At 42.7% G+C, this 20,854-nt stretch overlaps 1 protein-coding gene across 3 annotated transcripts in view; it reads left to right on the top strand.

Annotated features, from left to right (window-relative positions):
• Positions 1–19,297, top strand: part of sipa1l1 (signal-induced proliferation-associated 1 like 1) — a 117,332-nt gene extending 98,035 nt beyond the window's left edge. For all 3 annotated transcript variants that reach the window (XM_034075939.2, XM_034075938.2, XM_071201878.1), the window contains 9 exons: positions 2,819–2,916; positions 3,915–4,432; positions 8,453–8,650; positions 9,937–10,105; positions 11,665–11,899; positions 12,697–12,873; positions 13,121–13,232; positions 14,309–14,387; positions 15,760–19,297. In XM_034075939.2, the coding sequence (XP_033931830.1) occupies positions 2,819–2,916; positions 3,915–4,432; positions 8,453–8,650; positions 9,937–10,105; positions 11,665–11,899; positions 12,697–12,873; positions 13,121–13,232; positions 14,309–14,387; positions 15,760–15,903 (1,730 nt within the window). In that variant the 3' untranslated portion in view covers positions 15,904–19,297. The remainder of the gene's footprint in view (positions 1–2,818; positions 2,917–3,914; positions 4,433–8,452; positions 8,651–9,936; positions 10,106–11,664; positions 11,900–12,696; positions 12,874–13,120; positions 13,233–14,308; positions 14,388–15,759) is intronic.
• The last annotated feature ends 1,557 nt before the right edge of the window (positions 19,298–20,854 follow it).

Here is a 20,854-nt window from a genome sequence, read left to right as displayed (position 1 = left end):
CTTATGTTAGCCTCTCATTCATCTTTCTATTCTCTTGTACGCTGGCTCTCATTTAGTGTTCACGCATGAAACGTTTTCTGGGAGTTTTCTTCTTGTTTTCTCTGAAAGCCACAAGAAACACATCTCTCCTCTAAATCCCAGCCGGATGTTTCTCTGGTTGATTTTTGACCGGCCTAATTTCAGCCTGAACCTGTTTCTGACCGCCGAAATCCCAGAGAACAGCGTTCCTCTCTCATTTTGTGGTTGTTTGTAGCACTTATGTCTATCGGTCAGGGTGGAACAATGTCGGCTCGCCAACTGTCGAGCCCTATTCTGCTTTCTCTGTGGTTTGACATGATGTCCTTTCCTCTTCCTCCCATTTACCCCCTTGACCGGTTAGTCCGGAGCAATGATCATGTGGCTCCGTCCAGAAATAACACATGTCATGTAGAGGGCAGAATACTTTTGATATGTCGTTTTCTGCCACTGGTGGTCTTTCTCCAAAACAACAGACCCCGGTGATTCATTTCATTGACAAAAGAAAGTAAACGGAGACAAAAATAAGTGTTTCTGCAGGAAAGCTCGGCCAAGATATAAAAACTGTATTGTAAAAATACTGCTTTTTGACAGACAACCTTAACGCTGGTGCAAGCACAGGGATTACGTCACCATTAAAGGTGCAGCTGTTCACGATATGTCTATTCCTCTGCTATTAAATAAAAAATGTGCTTCATTTTCTTTTATTAACCTGGCACGTTTATGATTAATTCATGCGTGAGATGCACAGATTTGCGACCTCTTAAAGTTTTTTTAGTTTAACAATGCTCACTGGAGTGCACACAACAACCCAAGGTGTCGGGAATGTATTTTATACCAAGACATCTGGTTGAACAATCACATCAATAACAAATCTTAATAAAAAAACTAAATGCGGTCACATTATGCACAGGCATGCACACATGCAGCTATCTCTAATTAGCAGTGGCGAACCGTGTCTATCACAACTGGACCTTCTGTAGACACACACACCTATAACACAATAATCCAAACATCTTTAGAATATGATCACAACCAATAACAAATCATTTAAACTAGTTTATTCTTATCTTAAGTTACCTAGTTAGCATTCTTTTCATTTATGCATATTTTACAAATCACTCCCCTTTTAAACTGTTTTTTTTTTAAATGTTACTGTCCTATAGTACACATTGGAATCATTTCTTACTTTATCTATATTAAATAGATAAAAGTGTGCTCTCCCTAGCTCTCTCTCTCTCCGTCTCTCTCTCCCTCCCTCCCTAGCTCGCTCTCTCTCTCTGTCTCGCTCGCTCACAGAGGCTGTGTGCTCCTCCGTGGAAATGACGTCTTGCGTTAAAAAATAATAATAAACATATTTGTAAAGTGGGGGGACACAAACGGGATTTCGAAAAGTGCAGGGGACATTTTCCCCCTCTCCCCAGTGGAAATTACGCCATGCGTGTGCGTCAAGTGCAATAAATATATAAGCAAGTTGCAACACACACAGTAAAACTCTGCCCCTCATGTGTTGTAGAGGCTGGCATGATAGGCTGTTCAACGGGGCTGATGTGTTGTGTAGATTCTGCCAGAAGGACAATCAGCGGGGAGGTGCCACATTGCTTTTCTTCCCGACTGCAACGCTGGTCCCGCAAATCAAGCAAGAACGTGATTGGTCTATATTCATTGTGGGGGTGGGGGGAGGAGGGGTGTTAGATAGATATAGAGTCGTAGTAAGTAGATAGAGTTCGCTATGATTGAGGTTTCGTTTATGCATAGGGTAGATTCTTTTCATTACATTTCCTTTTTTGTTTTGTGTATTTTATACATTTTGGATTTGCTTGGCGAGCTATTTTTAGAACATGCCCGGCGGGCGACTCACGTTGCCCCTGCGGGCGACTAAGTGCCATGTTTGCTACCCCTGATCTAGATCGTCTGTCTCGAGCCAGTTAACTAGCGGGCCTTCTAGAGCACCCTGGAACCGAGGGGAACTCTGAAAGAATACGCCCATTGGCTACAAATCAATATATGATTGGTTGATCAAACTGTCAGTCCAAACGTACGCTTTCATTCAGTGCAACGGCCAGGGAATTTGATTAAGGATGTAGAATACCTTGTTGAAGGATATTCTACCCAGAGACCCAGAACGAGATCTGATTGGTTGCTTTCTTTTCTAACACAAAACCACTGAAATGCGTAGTGCAGAAGGACAAACAAATCAACGTAACACTGTAATATTACAGATCAACACAGATACGATTCTCATTTATTCATTTTATTAGCTGAAAATGAATAAAGGAAGCTAAGCAGGGATGAAGAGGAAGCTAAGCAGGGTTATGCATATTCTACGTGAAGGGTGGGGAGTCACTATATTTCTGGATTCACCCCAGCAGATGTTACCCCCCCCCCCCCCCCTTAGCTCTTCCTGTAATGGTGCTGTGGTCATTAGCTGCTTGTTCTTTGTGTGTTTGTTACATAACATGTACACAATTACATAACAGTACCATTTATAACCCCAGTTCTGCTTCAGGACACCTCGTCACATTACCCCACCGTCAACAGCCTGCCCAGAACAAACAGCCGTCTGTTTGATGTGCGCTGCATTAGGTGACAAGTGATCTGGGTTTATTCTATGCACACGGTAGAGACACGATTAAAAACAATCTTTATAAACCTCAAGGAAGCAAGAGTTCTGTTGTAGCAAAATGCACCCAAGTGAGCACAGAGGAAAACAACTGAATCATCAACAAGTCATCTGTTTGTACCTCAGGGTTTGTTCATGTGTTTTTCCCCAACATCAGTTTTCTTGGTCTATTTATTGCAGAGTCTCCGGTCTCCAAGTCGGGTCAGGGCTACTCTGGAGCGCCCCGCATCCAGAGGCAGGAGCAGGTCATCCACGTGTCCCCGAAGAAGGGCAGCCAGGTCAGGACACTTTTACTTACACCACCACTCCGACAGTACTGTTAGAAAAATAACACTCGTCACCGGCTTGGTCTTCAATATCAGGACACATGTACCGTACTTTTCGGACTATAAAGCGCACCTGCATATGAGCCGCAGCAGCTAAATTGTCCGTCTGTCTTGCTCTCGTTCTGTCTCTCGGTTCCACTTTTACTTTGGCGCGCTACCTGTCTCACTCTTTTCCGGCCTCCAGCTTTTCCTGCTGGAGCTCGCCGCTTAAAGGTGGCGGGCGCGGACCGGTCATAGAGCCCATAGAGTTAAAGGTGGTTAATTACCTGTAAAATCCATAGATTTAGGAGGTTCCCTAGTGGCCGTTAGCTGTACAAAAAAAATGGGGAAAAAAGTTGCGGTTTATAGTCCGAAAAGTACGGTATTTATTATCCTTGCAAGAATGGAAGTAGTCATCACACACAGGGCTGCGTGGGGCAAATAGTTCCCAGAGTAGAGTCCTTGATATGTTTATATATACAAGAGAGGGTGTTAGACTCAACAAGGTGGGAGAATACTGGTTCAAAGCAGTATTCTGACATTAGTTCAGATTAGCTAAGGCCTGCGTAAGCAATACACATGACAGTCATATGCCTATCTGTCTAGGGGCTGTGTCTTCATGCCAATCTTAGGAACATAGCTATCATGACTTCAACACAGTGTCTCATGAGCGTCATCCATGTACATACATCCGGCTATGTACACAGCTACGTAGGTTCTCCGTTATCACGTGCACATCTGATATAGAAGGAACATTCAGTATTTTCCCAACAAGTACCCATCATCCTCTGGGGCTCAGATCCCTCGTTTGTTTTTATTAAGGTTTTTCTGCTTCGCTTCTGGCATATGGGAAAAATGTAATTGTTGTAGTTCGTCACATTGTAATCTTAAAGTCACCAAATAAAAAAAACTGATGTTTTCACACACATGGAATTCTCCCTCACTCATTTCCTTTCGGTTTGTTCTGGCAGTCGGACGGCCCTTACTCCGGGCACTCCAGCAGTAACACTCTGTCCAGCACCGCCTCCAGCGGGGGCCACAGCGACAGCGACAAATGGTACGAGATGGGAGCGGGTGGAGGAACCAGCACTGAGCCGGGAGGAGAGCCGGAGCCCAACGGCCTGGGGGGAGGAGGCTACCTGCAGGGGGCGTCGGCCGACAGCGGCATCGACACCAGCTCTTTTGGAGCCTCCCACCACACACACCCCCACTCCCATCACGGCAGCACCACCTCCCTGCTGGCCCCCAGCGGAGGGAGAGAGAGCCGGGAGAGCAGGGAGAGCAGGGAGAGCCGGGAGAGATCAGTGTCTCCGTGGCACAGCCCCACCGAGGGCGGCCGCAGGATGCTGGAGAGGTCTCCGGCTGCAGCAGAGTCCCCGGGCCCTCCAGGAGAAAGGAGCCTGGAGGGGACCGGCCGGAGCCCCCCCACTCACCTCCTGGTGAGAGACAGCAGCACCTTCAGCCTGAACGAAGCCGGGTCACACTCCAGGTCAGTCTGTGGGTTTGAGACTTAAAGTATGGGTCACAACTTCTAGTGTTCAGTGGTTATAACATATCCTCTATGAAGCAACACATGTGTCTTCCTTGAGGCCTCGCAGATGCAAACCTAGCCAACTGCTCGGTTACATTACTCATACTTTACCTTTCACATTGAAAATAGCAGTATCTTGCTTGAGGCTGATGTAAACAGTATCAGAAGCTTTGAATAAATAAATAAAATACTTAAAACTTAATACAAAAATATGATGAAAAACGTCAGACTGAATAACAGCCATCTGATCAGTTCTTAATAATAGCAGAAAACATACTTTTGGGCAGTAACAAAAAAAACATTCATACAAAAAAGGAGAATGGCACTTATCGTGCAGAGCAAGGCTGTTTCCATGAGGGAACAATGTTTTGTGTATCTGCCATGTGATCCAGATCTGCTCCAAAATGGCCTTCTTCCTTGACCCCTGCCACCAAGTTTTATAAAAATTGGGTATTTGATATTTTCTGTTGAACAAACAGGCGTGCAGTGTTTTCCCGACCTCTGCTGAATGTTTCCAACTCTCATTATGCCAATATGTCTTGGCCCAAGAAGAACACACACTAGACACACTAGTGCGGGAGCAATTCTTTACTCCCTCTTATCTTTCCACATTAGGCCTCAGGAAATGTGAAACACGTGTCCAACATCTCACAGCTGAGCTGGTGTCCACAGCCGAGAGAACTCCAGCGTAGTGTTGTCACGATACCAACATTTTGGTTTCGATACCGATACCAAGTCAAGAATTGCGATTCCGATTCTTTTTCGATACTTTTCTTAAAAAAAGGGAAACACGGAATATCGGCTTTAAAATTAGAAATAACAGATGATTTTAGCAGTCAGAACAACTAAAGCAGCAGTATTACTAAGAACAGAAACGCCAAAGAGTCACATCTAATATAAATATATATAAAAGCATTTATTTTAATTGTGTAGCAGTGAGTTTAACATTTTGGCAGCACTGTTGAGCATTTTGAAATGTATTGTCATGCCTCTGTGCAAGGCTTAGTCTTTCTATCTTTATAGCCACTGGTGTAAAGTAACTAAATTCATAAACTCAAGTACTACTTGGGTACAATTTTGAGATACTTGTACTTTATTTAAGTATTTCAATGTTTCTTTTGCTACTTTGTACTTCTAATCCACTACAGTTCAGAAATAATGGTGTACTTTTCCTCCACTACATGTATTTAATCCCTTTAGTTACTTCACAGATCTGGATGAATGATGTGAAATATAATCAAGTGTTGAATCAGACTTTAGTTCCACCTGGAGTAAATCCACCAGCTACCCTGCAGTCTACAAAGTACTTCAGACTAGCTGCACCTTCACCAGCTACCCTGCAGTCTACAAAGTACTTCAGACTAGCTGCACCTTCACCAGCTACCCTGCAGTCTACAAAGTCATTCAAACTAGCTGCACATTTACCAGCTTTGAGAACACTTTCATGATCAATCATTATAAAACATATCATATATATTATTCTGAAATGGACCAATCTGCACAATGACTACTTTTACTGTCGCTACTTTAATACTTTTACTTTAGGAACATTTTGAATGCAGTACTTTTACTGTAACAGAGTATTCCTACACTATGGTGCTTCTAGTACAAGACCTGAGCACTTCTACTTTTACTGTCGCTACTTTAACTATATTTTGATGATAATACTTTTGTACTTTTATTTGAGTAAAATTTTGATTGCAGGATTGTTCCTACATTCTGGTACTTCTACTTTAACTCAAGTACAACATATATACTTATACCACCTCCGTTTAGCCTATGAAAAAAACTAATAGAAAACGAAGGCTAAAGCTAACGTTAGCAGATAGTGATGCTAGTTAAGTTTGCTCAACGATAATATTGCGACAGAAAAACTTTTCAGTGCACATCACGCTCTGCAGCTCCGACAGGGAGCTCTGCTCTGAACACCTGAACGGCCCGTTCACAGACTTCTGGCGTCTTTTGTGTCAACAAGCCGAGGCGCAGCGGCAGTTGCACTCCCACTTGCAGCCATGCTTCTCGTTTTCTCACATGCTCTGGCAGCTAGCGCGTGGCCGCGTGCACGAGAGAGGGGAGGGACTTAGAACGTGCTTGAGAGGAGCGGGACTGCAGGCACGGCTGCAGTGCAGGGAGTGGAAGCAGAGCGCTGAACACACACGGCTCTTATTAAACGGCGTTTTTTCACGGGAGTACTTTCCCCCGTCATTCTTAAAGTACCGATACTAATGAAACGGAGGAATCGTACCGTTTTTAACGGCAGGGTATCGCGGTACCTTTCAAGTATCGGTACACCGTGCAACACTACTCCAGCGTCACGCGCTTCCTGTTTGAGCCCGTCTTAATTCACAGCTTCAGATAGAGTTACAGTTCACGACCCCTCATCTGTCCGGCATTTAAAATGAATTTGTATTCTGCTAAAGTGGGATTAGGGGGATTAATGTATTTATAGTAATAGTACTCATTATGCTTAACGGCCTATTTCAGAATAATATATATTACAGTGGATTATAAATACTGATGCATTTATGTGTTACTTCTTGAATGTTACGGATGGTAAAGCTGGAGCCAATTGATGCTACTTTACATGCCTAATAATGATATGTTACTCAATTATGCATCGTACTTTATAGGGATGGGAATTTGAAAGTAAATGTATATTCAAATATTCGACCCCCAAAAAAAACGGTTAACCGATTCACCGAAATGTACATATCCTATAAAAAAATTTACATTTTTTTTACAACAAATAAATACATCAAATAAGTTTAGAAACCAAGTCGAATTTGTCAAATGTATTGAACTGGTTATCACAGTTTGAACAGTTGACAGCTTTCATGCTTAAAACATAACTTGGTTTTTAAATTAAGAAGGGGTCAGACACGAACAACATAACGGGTTAGGGTAACGTAACCCATGACAACAGAGATCAACAACCTATAACAGGGCCTATGCACAGAATGCAGCTCTTCAATACTCATTCTTGTTTAAGAATCTGAGCATGTCTTCTGAGGGGAGAGGCGGGTGCTGAGGCGATTCACAATCAGGCCAGCTGTAGAGGAGACCCTCTCAGCTGGAATTTGGGCCTAAGATGAGGTTTGAGTCTGCGTGATCTGCGTGTAGGGAGGGGCAGCAGCCATGTCATTAGCTAGATCTGATGGATTTGGACATAAACGCGAGTGAAGTATAACCGGACGCGAGAGAAAGGGATCAGCACCTGCAGCTCTGCGCGCTGTGAGGGGCCGGTGAGCGGAGCACACCTTTAGACCTGACACATTTAGCTATGGCACTGTCGTATACATTGAATTATCCCATTTGATAATAATCAACTTAGGCATCCCTCTCAAAAGTATTCGATTAATTGTTCCTATCCCTAGTACTTTATGAGTGGTTAAATATTTGGTATTAAGCGTCTGTATCTAGTTGCTAATGTTGTCAGACAAACATAATTGCTCAACGTTTTATTTATTTTTTAAAAACATTATTCTTTTATGTTTTTAAAAAAATATTAAAAATAATATTAAAAAATATTTAATATTTAATATAATAAATGTTATATTAAAAAATAAAGACAAAATAGAGTATTTCATCTTTATTTTTTAACCTTGTGTGATTCCTGTTTTTAACTCTGACCCTGTTGCTGCTATTAACGCCTGCATTTCCCCAAGGGGATAAATAAAGTTCCATCTTATAATTCAGTAAAACATTTAAAAAAGTGTGCCTCCCTCTTAGCGTAGTCGAGTGGTTTTTTGAAATGGCATCCAATGGAAATAGTAAAGCACATGTATCTCAAAGTTGTATTGAGGTGCAGTATTTAAGTAAATGTAAACAAAACGACAAACATCTGGGTAAGCCATTAAGCAAACCTGTCATATGTAAGGGTTATGATTTAACTTCTGTACATCACCTATCAGGGTCTTAAGCTTTTCTTATTCGTGGTGCATTCCCATGATGAGTAACCCCCCCCCCTTTGTCCATCAGCTCCAGGCACTCAGGCCACAGCTCCCCGAGAGACGAGTCCTCCTCTTCAACAACGTCTCCTTCGTCCCAGTCCTCCTCCTCCTCGTCCCCGGGGCCCAAGAGCTTCTACCCCCGCCAGGGAGCTCAGTCCAAGTACCTGATTGGCTGGAGGAAACCCGGATCCACCATCAACTCTGTCGACTTTGGAGACACGCGCAAGTAAGGAGGAATTTAGACAGTACAGTTGGGCTTTATTTATTGTTCGCAGTACGGCAGTGGGTTTAAACTGTAAACACAGTTATATTGCTTTTATGTTGCCACAAGTTTGGGCAGAGTTTATAATAGATTGATTCAATAGGTGGCCCCTTAAAACATTCAATATTCCAAGCAAGCGGCTCCTAGTGGATTTGAAGAAGTTGACCTAGCATTATCTTCAGGGTGTTGGAAAATGAACACAAGGACAATATACTCCAATTAATTCAAAAACAATGCTCGATCCATATTGGCTTTTGTAAAGCTGATAATGTTGCATTCGTGTTGGGAACTTGTCAGAGGTGAAGAAGCAGTGTTGTTGTGCTGCTCTTCATCACTGCATGTATATAAGAGGGATATAATTGAACATTACTAGCTTTACTATGACAGTTTTCACTGGAGGGATGCTACAACACTGCGTTGATCCCATTGCTTATCCACCCACATGACTTAATCCCTGTACTGCACGAAATAGCTTCTGGAAGAAAATGCATACTGCTCTATTCCCCCCTTGTGGTTGAAGAGGATATTACATTAATGGCAGCACCTGGATGCAAGCTGGTGGTGAAATGCTCTGCTGTTGAGGCTGAATGGACACATATCTCTATTATTTATCAGTGTTATCATTTGTGTTTTACCAAACAACAGTGCCGTTATGTAAATAAAATGTTAATTGGGGTTTTAATTCAGAATATTTGGAAGTTAGGATCATTTAGTTTGTTACATTACTATTACATTGCATTTAGCTGACGCTTTTATCCAAAGCGACTTACAATAAGTACATTCGACCAGGAAGACACAACCTTGAAGAAAACAGAATCATATAAGAACATCAGGTTTCAAAGAGCCAATCGTTTCAAGTAATAGTAATAGTAATAATAGTAATAATTTAGTTTGTAAAACTTGATGAAAGGGGGAAATATTTTTCATTTATAATTTTCTGGCAGTGTTTTGGACGATTCATTTAGTCTTCTAAGGACATCTGAGGGAGGTGTGTGGCGCAGTGGGTTGTGCGTTGGTGTTGGGGTCAGGGGGGCACAGGTTCAAACCCCACTGCAGTCAGCATGTCGTTGTGTTCCTGAGACACTTCACCCCAAATTGCTCCTGTGGGGATTGTCCACAGTACTGAGTATGTAAGTCGCTTTGGATAAAAAGCGTCTAACAAGTAACATGTAATGTAATCTGAGTAACTTTTTTGAAAGTGAAAAACGAGGGTTAATCTGTGCGGCCTTGTCTGTCTGTGTGTGTATTAGGAAGTCTCCAGGAGAGGGGGGGGTGGAGGTTGTTCCCGTCCCAGCAGCCAGGCCCTCTCTTCGGGATATGCATTCGCCCCAGCCTCACGCCAAATCCACTATGGAGGAAGACATAAAGAGACACAATTCCCCCGACAGCCCTCCACCACCACGCAGACATAAGGAAAAGGTACGCCTGCAGAAATATGCATCCCAAAATCTTTTTACAAGAACAACTGGTCGATGGACACATATGACCAAATCCTAAAATAACAAAGCTGTTGCTAATCAGGTTTCTCCACCTTTTATATTTCCGTGAATCTTTAAAATGAGTAAAGTGGATTAATTTGGACAAGGCAAATGAAGTCGTCTCCTGACACAGTACCATTTAATGTGTGTCTCTTTTAAATATTTGCGAAAGGACAGGTTCACTTAAGCAATAGCTCACGACAGGCCGTGGTATATGCTCATTATATCACAGCTAAGGGGCGTGGTTCGGCCCGACGCGATAAAACGGTTACCAAGTGTGGCAATATGGAAAAAAAATACACACTCTAATTTAAATAGTTTTTATTAGTAAATAATGATGTTCCAAATAAAATAGTCCCTCCGTTGCCTTCTGCGCGAAACATAGTGCGAGGTAGTTGCTATGCAACAACACTAACAGCTAGCGAACATATTAGACAGAGAGCGTTGATCCATTATTTGGCTATTTATTTACATTCATTTGTATGTTGCACCCACTGAAAACCTGTCCAGCATCAGTAGCATGGCTTACGAGGTTACTTGTTGAGGTTGTTCTCGGCTGTTGCTTGGCGTGGTGAGAATATTGCTCCACTTTCTCCGGTCCCCGAGATCCGGCTTCCAGCAGCTCTGGAGAGAGCTTTCGCACCTGTGGCCACTAACGGTCATAATTTCTCTGCTTTGTTTCAAGACCCGCATCAGAAAGCTTTTGAATGCTGGTACTTCTCCAGTTGGTCTACCTGCTCTTCACGTAGCTCTGCATGTCGTCGTTTAGGTGCTTTTTTTTCTGGAGATAGGCACTGCTCAATCCACTCCTCCATAGTAAGACCCCCCCGGAGGTCGAAGTTAATCTTAAATGTTTCCATCTTATGCTTTGTAAGTTTGTTTCGTAACGGAAGAAATGTAAATATATTTATAAAACTGACAAGTCAAATCAAGCAATCTGATTGGCCGATAGTGTTTTTGCGGACCTCTTTGATTACAGATTTGAAAACATCGTTGCTTGCTTTAAAAGTAGCTCAATTCATGATGTCAGACCTTGGGAAGTATCTAGATGTCCCTGCCCTTATGCCAAAGGAACTGCACACTGAATATGTTTTGCCGTTTGATGTGTATGTCTGGACCGCTGCGTAAAAAGGAGGGTTTCTGCCCCGTTACTTCTCCGCTGCTTTCTTGTTCCAGTATGAAAAGCAAACTGCAGGCAGTTTGCTTTTCAGCCCAACGGTATACTGTTTTTCTCAGACGCGGAGGGATACTGACTTGTTGTGAAAAGTAATTTACAATTCTACCCGTGGTATACGCTCAGTATATCACGGCTAAGAACCAATCAGATTGCTTGATTTGACTTGTCCGTTTTATAATTAGAAAGTTACCCCACATTCGTCTTACATGTTATGTGCAAACTAAACGTACACCCATCACATTTCATCCACATATTGCATTTGGTTGGATCCTATTTTAGTAATAATATAATAACATTCCCCATCACCTCCCCACCCTGTGCAGCACGGGCAGAAACCCCAGCAGATCCCGCCTCTGAACCGCCATCGCCCCCTGCATCGAACCCTCTCAGACGAGAGCATCTATCGGGGCCAGCGCCTCCCCCCCCTCTTAGACTCCATGCCCGAACCGGCGCTCGGTGCAGATCTCCTCTTCAGCTGCTCCACCCTCCCACGCTCACCCACCACCCGCGGGGTCCCCCTGCGACGGCCCTCCTATAAACTGGGCGTCAAAATCCATGGTAAGTGTGCAGGTTTCTAGAAGAGTGGAAGTAGCAGCTGGAGTTTAGTTTATTTATTTATAGTGGCGTGGACAGTCCCCATTGATCAACTGTCAGTAAAACAGTAAATGGGGCAGCTTTAGTAAACATTGCTAATTTCCAGCTGTTGGCCAGATGATAATGGGCACCCTTAAAATCACAATATATCCATCACAGTTACAGCTGCAGCGTGTAGTTGACCAAATTAGTGATAAGTGGTAAGACTATTGACAAATTACAGCTATTTAAAATAATCATCATTTTCTAACAAAAATGCCCCAAGAAATTACTTGAATTCTGGGATTTCCCTTTTCCTCTGTTTTTATATCATTAAAAAATAGCTATTTGGGATTTGAGACTGACAAAACATCAGATCTAAAGTAATTAACTTGGATTTTAGAAACTGGGAAATGTTTGACTATTGACTGACATTATGTACACCAAATGATTCATCTGTGAATTATGGAAATACGCAGCAGATTGATTGATAAAGAAAATAATCATTAGTTGCAGCATTATTAACTTTCAACATCTGTTTTTATGTGCTTATATCATCGTTTAAAAGACTGTATTTTGTGGCCGTTGTATCCATGTTGTGACAACAGTGCAACCCAAGGAGGTTAATTAATGCACAATAAGTCATGTATCAAAATAAATATAGTAAATACTTTTGGCTTAAGTTCTGGATGTGTACCTTCTGCCCTTTGAGTAACAAAAACATAATGGCAAAATAAGTTGTTTAACATTCAGCTCTTTCATCCACTCCTCTCTGCTTATAGGTGACCTTTCAGCATCTGACACGTCATTGGTGGATCTGGTGGAGCGTCACCGCGGCCCCCTCCCTCAGGAGCTGATGCCCCTCCCCTCTCAGGGCCAGGAAAGGGAAAGCCCTCTGGAGTGGACTCACCTGGTGGACGTGGCCAGTACGTTTGAGACTGAAAGAAACCCACACTACGGTATTAACTAATTCTATTAGGTGCACACTTTGTCTTTAGTCAAGTATATAAACCAGCCTGACAGAGAGTCAGTCAAGAGGGAGAGTGATTAGATAGTCCTGATTGTGGGATATCAATGTATGTGTTTTATATATAACGCATAGACATTCATTATTATTTCAATTTGTTAAGCATTTTGCCTGCTACTTATTGTTTGTATAAATAACTATGACTTGGTTTCACCTTTGTTTATTCCTCTCTTCTCCAGTCCAGAGAAGTTATGTGTTTGGAGATTCAAACCACCGGAGCAGCGGGGCCTCGAGCCCCCAGCAGTCCCACATCGAGCTGCAGCCGGCCCCTCTGTCCCGGCCCTCGTCCAGGTAACACCACACACAGGAAATATTCAGGGTACACATGTGACCTCAAGACTGCAGCTTGTTCACTTTGCAGCCAAATAAGACTCAAATTAAAAAGGATTTGCCTTCTTTATAAAATACAGTACATAGATCACTACTTAATCTCATCATAAGGCGCGTTCACACCGGAGTACTTTTACCCGTACTTTTCCCGTTTAGTTCCGATAGTGCCTGGAATTTTGCGTTCACACCAAAAAGAGGGGAGTCCCAGCAGCTTCTACTGAAGCCAGTCCCCAACTCCGGGGACTTCCGGCCGGGGACTTCGGGTGGCAGTATACGCCGTGAAGTGGTTCGCGGCCTGCCAGTAAACCCAAAGCAGCAGAAGAAGAAGTGACGTCAGCGGCTTCATTTGCCTAATCCTCCCTCAGGGAACTTATTCCGGTGTGAACGCGATCTGTACTTAGTTCCATGGGGGTACTAAGTGCTGGCACTAAGAAGGGTTGCCAGAAACTGACCATGATCAAAATTGATTATTCCGCAGCCCTGGCGAATAATAATCGATGGTGTGACCAACTGGTGGTGTGACCAATGACCATTTACAATTATTGATACTATTACTATTATTAGCATATATATATTTATATATATATATATTGGTTGAAACTAAGCCAGAAAAAAAAAAAAAACATAAATAATAATAAAAAATATATATAAATAAAATCGATTTTTAAAAATAATATTCGATTATGGAGACTGTAGCGAATATTCGAATAATCGCTGGCATCCCTAGCACTAAGTGCTGGGCACTAAGTGCTGGGCACTAAGTACGGCAAAGTACTTGGTGTGAAAGCGGCTTTAGTAAACCACTGCAAAAATCACTGTATTAAATCATTTGATCGTGTAAGCTATGCATATACATTCACGTCCTTTTGGGTCTTAATTAATTGAATGCAAATTGCTGTTAACTATCATGGCATGCAGGGGGTACCCGTGCAAGGAAATGCATTTAAAAACTAGAGAAGTGCATAAGAAACAAGTAGATTCACAAAGGAGAGAGTGTGAGTATGAACGATGCCTCTCTGTGTCTCTCTCATCCCCAGCGAGGGTCACATCGGGCTGGAGAGGAAGGTGACCAAGCTGGAGGCCACGGTGAAGATGCTGCAGGAGGACCTGAAGAAGGTGAGGGCGGGAACACATGCACTTACTGCACTTATAGATTTGTCTTTTTTGGCAGTTCATGGAGATATGTTATCTGCATGTGTATAAGCTGATGTCTACATTTCCATTACTTTCCATCACTGTGTCCAGAGTGTTAAAAGGGACCTGTTTTTGATGTCTGCGTCTGATGCGTTTCACCTACCTATGATAATATAGGCTAACTCTCCAGTGTCAAACAATTGTTGCTTATTTTTGACGCCTCATTTATGCTATTCAAACTTTTCAAAAGACGACCCCAGAGCAGATATTTACACGGCATTTTAATATCAAAAGCAGCCGCCGTGAGCACTTTTTAAGTTGCTCCAGTTTTTAGCTAAAGGAGTGAAAACGGAAGGTCACGTCCTTTTTAAAAGTTTGATGTTTTTGATCTGCTAGTTGCAGACTTTGTCACCTCTTAACTACTTTGACCTCTAAACAGTGAAGACTTTTCCCTCTCAAAAACACTGCAGTCTGGTTGTGATTTATTTCTTACGCAATTCTTAGTAAATTCTCTGCTGTCTTTGAAATACCGGGAGGCATTAACCCGTCAGTTCGACACCAGGAAATTCAAGTCAAGTCAGATTTTATTTAGTATTATCACCGTTTAGCCTCAGGGGGTTTCACAGTCTGCACAGTGTTCTGTCCTTTTCAACCATCCCCTCAGAAAGGGCTCCACAAACAAACCGCTTCCACTGGGAAACTAGTGTGCTACACTTCATTCAACCACCCCGAAGCCAGAAGCACAACTCAGAGGGTTTCATTGTTTCATTGTGGATATAAATGTATGTTCTGTTGTGCTTTTAGCAGATTCAAAATGTCATGTGATCAAATCTGAAAGCTTCTTACTGTGCGACTCATTGCCGGCAGACCTGCGACGTTTTATGTAAACACTGAACTTAAAGCGTTCATTATATTTAAACAGAGTATGGTGGTGATGTTGAATATTGAGTGTTCAGTGATTTTATTTGTAAGACACTCATTTCAGTCACGACAATATTGTTTTCTTCTAAATAGAATAGAATAGAATATATCTGTATTGTCATCATACAAAGTACAACGAAATGTCTTTGGCAACTCTCACCGCAGTAAAGAATAGACACAAATAAATAAGAGTGGTAAAAGCAGAGGTAGTAGCAACGACAGTGCAACGAGATAAAATTCAATGTGCATATTTACACTTACAGTCTAAAAACGTTAAATGTACAAAACTGTATAACTAACTGTGTTCATAAAGCGTTATAGTAACCAAAGCATGCAAGTAAAACAGCCATAAATATCTCTAAATAGTAGGGTTAGTGTTACACTGCTTAAAAACTGCTTCAATTGTATAAATGTCCCCCATCCTCCCTCCCAGGAGCGTGAGGAGAAGCTGAGGCTGCAGGGGCAGGTCAAGAGGCTGTGGGAGGACAACCAGAGGCTGCAGGAGGAGTCGCAGACATCCGCCACCAAGCTGAAGAAGTTCACCGAGTGGGTCTTCAACACCATCGACATGAACTGACCCCCCCGCCCTGCACACTTTGACTCTTGCACGCACGCACGCACACAAAAGCACACATCAACACTGGGCAGAGACCAGAGGGGAAGAAGTTGTGCACAAGAACCTGGACGTGATTATGTGCCCATCTTTCTTTGGCTTCCTACATCCACAGCTGATATTTGGTGAGCGGCCTCCCTCTCCACACTTCTCCGGGTGAGAATGAGTCAAAGTGAGGGACTGTCCTCTCCTCTCCGATGGGGCCGGAGGCTACGCTGTGCCAAAATCATTTATACAATAGTGACAAAGGAAGCTCTCCTCCTCCCTGCTCCTTCTGAAGAGGTCAGCCTTACCTCCTCCTGATGTGGACCCCCCCCCGACATGCTTTCTCACTTCGATGTGTTTCTCTTGTTAAGGACCGTGCAGTAGAAATCTGCCTTTTTCATCTTTGTTCCTTTGAGGTGATGATGAGTGTTTGTGCCACAGCAGAGGGTCGCAGAGAGATCCACGTGACTTGAGAGAAGACGTCTCTGAAATGCCACTCGGGAGTCCGACAGGTACTACGGGACAAATCTGCCAGCTGGCGTTTGCTGTAACACAAACGCCTATAATGAAGCCTGAAGACCTCTGACTGGACGAAGGAGAGCTTTTTGTTGTCTTCACATGTAAAGAAGTTTCATCTCCGAAGGTTTCTCACCACTGAAGGGTCATGGTGGAAGTTCAGCCACCGACATGGAAGCAGGTCGCCTCTGATCGCCAGGGAAACGTGGATTTGTACAGCATTGTTCCTCCTCTTCGCCCCTCAGATCTGGATTACTGCATCCTGTCTGTCAGCACAATCCCACGCCTGGCGGAGGAGTGTATTTATAAGCCATCGGCAAGTGGTGCCATCAAACATGACTGAAATCCAGAGTGCTTTGGTCCATCCAAATTGTATGTGTCTTAAAAGCAATAGGAAGACTCCTGTCTCTCTCATAAAAGAATAAGGGAGACGTGTGATGTGGGAGGAGATATTTTAAAGGTTACACTTAATAGACTCTGCTGCACAAGAGCCTCCATCTTCTTCTGTTAAAGCGGAAGACATCATGCTTTAGGAAAAAGGACGGAGAGGACTCTGCGCAGCGTCCCATCTGGAATACACAGAGCCAGTAATGACAGACATTTTTTGGGAGGGAAAAGTAAGAGTGGACTTTCCCCCCCCATGTTAATTTATTTCATTGTATTATAATTCAAATAAGTTGTTCTATTCGTCAAAGTGCAACTGACATCAGTGTTTAGTTCCTCAAGAAAAACGGTCACTAGCTATATTATTTAAATGGCTTTCTTTCTCAATTCTGATTATATGCTTTTTATTCTGTATTATGTTGTGTTTTGTGGTGCCCAAGCCTGCTGTCGTGTTGCTTACAGTGCCCTCTAGTGGTGACCAGTGGAAATGTCATGATTATTCAATGTGCCGCCAGTCACTCTGTATTTCCCCCACGCCTCTCCAACAGTCAGTCAGACATCGGGAGGCCACACGCAGAACAGGAAACAAACGCCAGCTTTGACAGACAATCAAAGGTGGCTTTTAGATGAAAGGAAGCAAACCTTAATTGTGTGGTTTGCATTTTAACATCTATAGTTTTCCTCAGGTTCAGTATTTGTAGGAAAAGCAATTATATGGTGAGATTATAAAGCCCCATGATGAGCCAGTGGCAGTGTGTGTTGTCAGTGTGTGAACATCAGCCATGCCTACACTCACTTCTTTTGGTCATTTTCTCAGAGCAGGGACGTGCCTTTGAAACAGCACCTGGGGAACAGATGAAAGGGAAAGGCTCGTCTTTTTCATCCCGAAAAATAAACACATTTGAGTTTTAAGCAGCTTCATACTCACAGTTGTAGACCTCATAAATGTCTGTCGTGCGAGGCTTCTCTTCGTTTGAATATTTGTACCGAACACAATCAGGCGCGCAAGCCTCCAGACGCAGGGACGAGTGTGTGAAGTGTGACGGTGTGTGTGCCTTTGCATTCAGCTACATGCAGTATATCTTGCAGGGCAGTTGGCCCCTGTAATAAGAGTGTTGATAGAAATGTTCCCCCTAAATCACAAAGCCACTTACACCCCGAGGAGACGGAGCGTTCTCTCAGCCAGGTGCATGCTGGGGTTACTTCGGCTCGTCTATGTTGGAAATGCTCATCACACACGTGGTGTTAAAGCCTTAACTCCTTCCCGGTCCTGTGCTATCACACGTTTGATAAAAAGATCCCAATTGTTGAGTCTCTTAAAGGTAAATGTGTGTCTTAAATCGATGTAATTAAACCCAGAACGCCACCCGGTCTGAATGTAAAGAGAATATGAACGAGCCTAAAGAAATGTGATGTTTACTATTACTGACATTCAGCTTTGTAGTTTAGCAGTGTCATGAGTGAAGTCGCAACAAAAAAGTCGGTTCTGTTTTAAGAATCTCATATAAATCTGTGTGGATTATAAAAGAAACGTCCCAATAGTTTTGCTTGGTGATATTATATAGTTGTTTTAACAGTTTAAGAAGTCGGCCAGTTGTGAAAAACAGTCTAGTAGTCATCCGATAATGTGAAATCCTTACACACACTATAACGAGATATATAGGTGGAAGTTTTGAATTGCTCAGAGCTACAGTTCGCTTAAATGATGGCTAATGTTTGGTATTTTATTGTACATGGAAAGTGCTCTAGTTTTTGTATCTCAAATGAAGTATGGCCACATGACGAACTGTGCAGTAGATGTTTTGCTCGCATCTTTAAAAGTGTGCATCGAGTGGGATGTTATACATTTGTCCACCTTATACAAAGACATTAACAAACCAGTGACTCCAGCGAAAGATGTTATTTCACAGTGCATATTTTTGTTCCGTTCGCTTTGTTTTTGGTGCTTTTCAGAGGGAAATGTGAATGTTCAAATGTTCCATTTTGTAATTTGTTTTTAAGAATCTTTGCACAATGTTTTATAAAAAGGGTTGTGGTGTTTTGGATGAGAAAGGGTAATCGATCCATTCCTGTGCCGTCGTGTCTTGGTGTTGCTCCGTAATTTCCCTGCCAGCTGACAGGAGGAAGGTGCTTGACTTTATTCAATACGTGTACCCTCCTCTTCCTCAAGCTTCACTGATCAGACGGAGCCGGCTGGAGGTTGTTTTCTCTGTGGGGATGCTGATTTCCAGCCTGAGAGCTTTGTGATTGCTGGAAGGTCTCACGAAGCTGATCCGTTGGAAGAACAAACTAACCCGCGAAGTGGTCAGCTCTGAGCGGAGGGAAACAACCTTCAAGAGGACCAAGCGTTTGATAGACTAGAAATGCTGTTTACATCCTGGGTCCATTGTCTTTGTAAAATGTAAAGGTATGAAAAAGACATTTGCAGTGATCACAGTATTAAAGTTTCTGAAATAAATAAATGCCGTATCAATTTGTGGAGTTTTTTTACTTCTGTGAGTTTCTGATCTGTAGCCTACTGCTTACATATTTTAATGACTTACTTTTTGAGTACAGAATAAGGATACAAACTAAAATACTTCTTATAAATTAGAAAGCTATATACTGCACAAATCTTAAAGGCTTACTTGAGCTACTTCTGGCAGTTTTGCCATACCATTGAGTATGGGATAGTGATATGCTGGAGAGAAGCACACCATGTTTTGAAAATGGATACATATTAAAGATGTGTTTTATGGTATATCTGATATGACAGTATATTAAACACGTTTTTGCTTCTAATGCATCCACTATTGAGAACTGAATTGCCATAAAGCCAGACAAATACACACCTCATTTGCAAATCATTTAAAGAAAAAAAGACATAATTTCAAAAGTAAATTAACAGCTGTTTGTTTTTTTCTTCTGATCTTCAATTATTGCTCGTGCCCCTGGAGCACAGTCGTGAACTGTCAACGGGGGGCGGGGCGCACGCTCGTGAACTATTAGCGCCGTGTTATGCATGCCCACTGCACCTCGCGGGAGTAAAGGCGTAAAGCCAACATTTACAGACATTTCAATGATTTGTAGGGCAAAGTTGGGTTTGGAAACGGTATCATTTCCTTTTTGGCAGGCATGCTTAACACCGGAGTCTCCTGCGGGGAAACTTTGGCGCTGTTCCGAGTTTGTTCTAATCCGTCAAAATGACGGACTGCTTTCAGATTTTTCCGTCATTGTTAAAAAAAATCCGCCATAGACGGAACATATTCGGTTAACGCGACCTCTGAGTCTGCCATAATCACATAGTAACTAGAAATTAAACTCAACGTGAGCGCAAGAAAAACAATTGCCTGCATTCTTAGCTGCCAAATGAATACCAACACATTGATAACATAGTTGCCTAGATTCCCCCAGAAGTAAATACTTTCCAAATAAAATATCACTTCAAATAAGGCTTTAACCAATGCAACTGTTGAAGAATAAATGTCTGCCTAATTTGGGGGGAAAGGCTGAGAGAAATCTATCTGATGGGACGTGTTTGTTTGTGACCTGGTTCGCCCTGTCCTCCTGCAGCGATGTTCTGTTTGAGGCAGTGACTGCGGTCTGGGTGCAGAGGAGGAGGGCTTCACTGCAGAGGAGGCTGCAGATTAGTCATCTCTGCTACAGGTGGAAAACGAGTGGGCTGAATCACCTGGGGTTCCTTTCAAGGCTTGGCTACGGAGAGAAGTGTGTGATGCCTGAATTAAAGCCTGATCAGAGAGAGCTGGAGCCTGGCTAGGTCTTTTTTAGCCTTTGAGAGTTTATTTGCAAAGTGCTAAATGTGTTCTTTTGGGTTTGAACATGTTGAAGTTGTCTGCGTTTACATGTTAGGGCAATCCTGTGCTGATAGCCAGCAGAAAGCATCACAGCAGGACGATTACACATCTTTCACAGGAGTTTTAAAGCATTTATTGACCCAAACTGTTTATGTAACTTTGTATTTTTCTGCAACACATCTTCGCATAACAAACGATTCAAAGTTGAGAATCAATACAGTAGCGCAACAGTAATA

This window comes from Pseudochaenichthys georgianus, chromosome 24 (genome assembly GCF_902827115.2).
Source record: "Pseudochaenichthys georgianus chromosome 24, fPseGeo1.2, whole genome shotgun sequence".
NCBI classification, from domain to species: domain Eukaryota; kingdom Metazoa; phylum Chordata; class Actinopteri; order Perciformes; family Channichthyidae; genus Pseudochaenichthys; species Pseudochaenichthys georgianus.
Note: the sequence above shows the minus strand (reverse complement) of the source record. Positions and strands in the feature narration are given on the sequence as shown.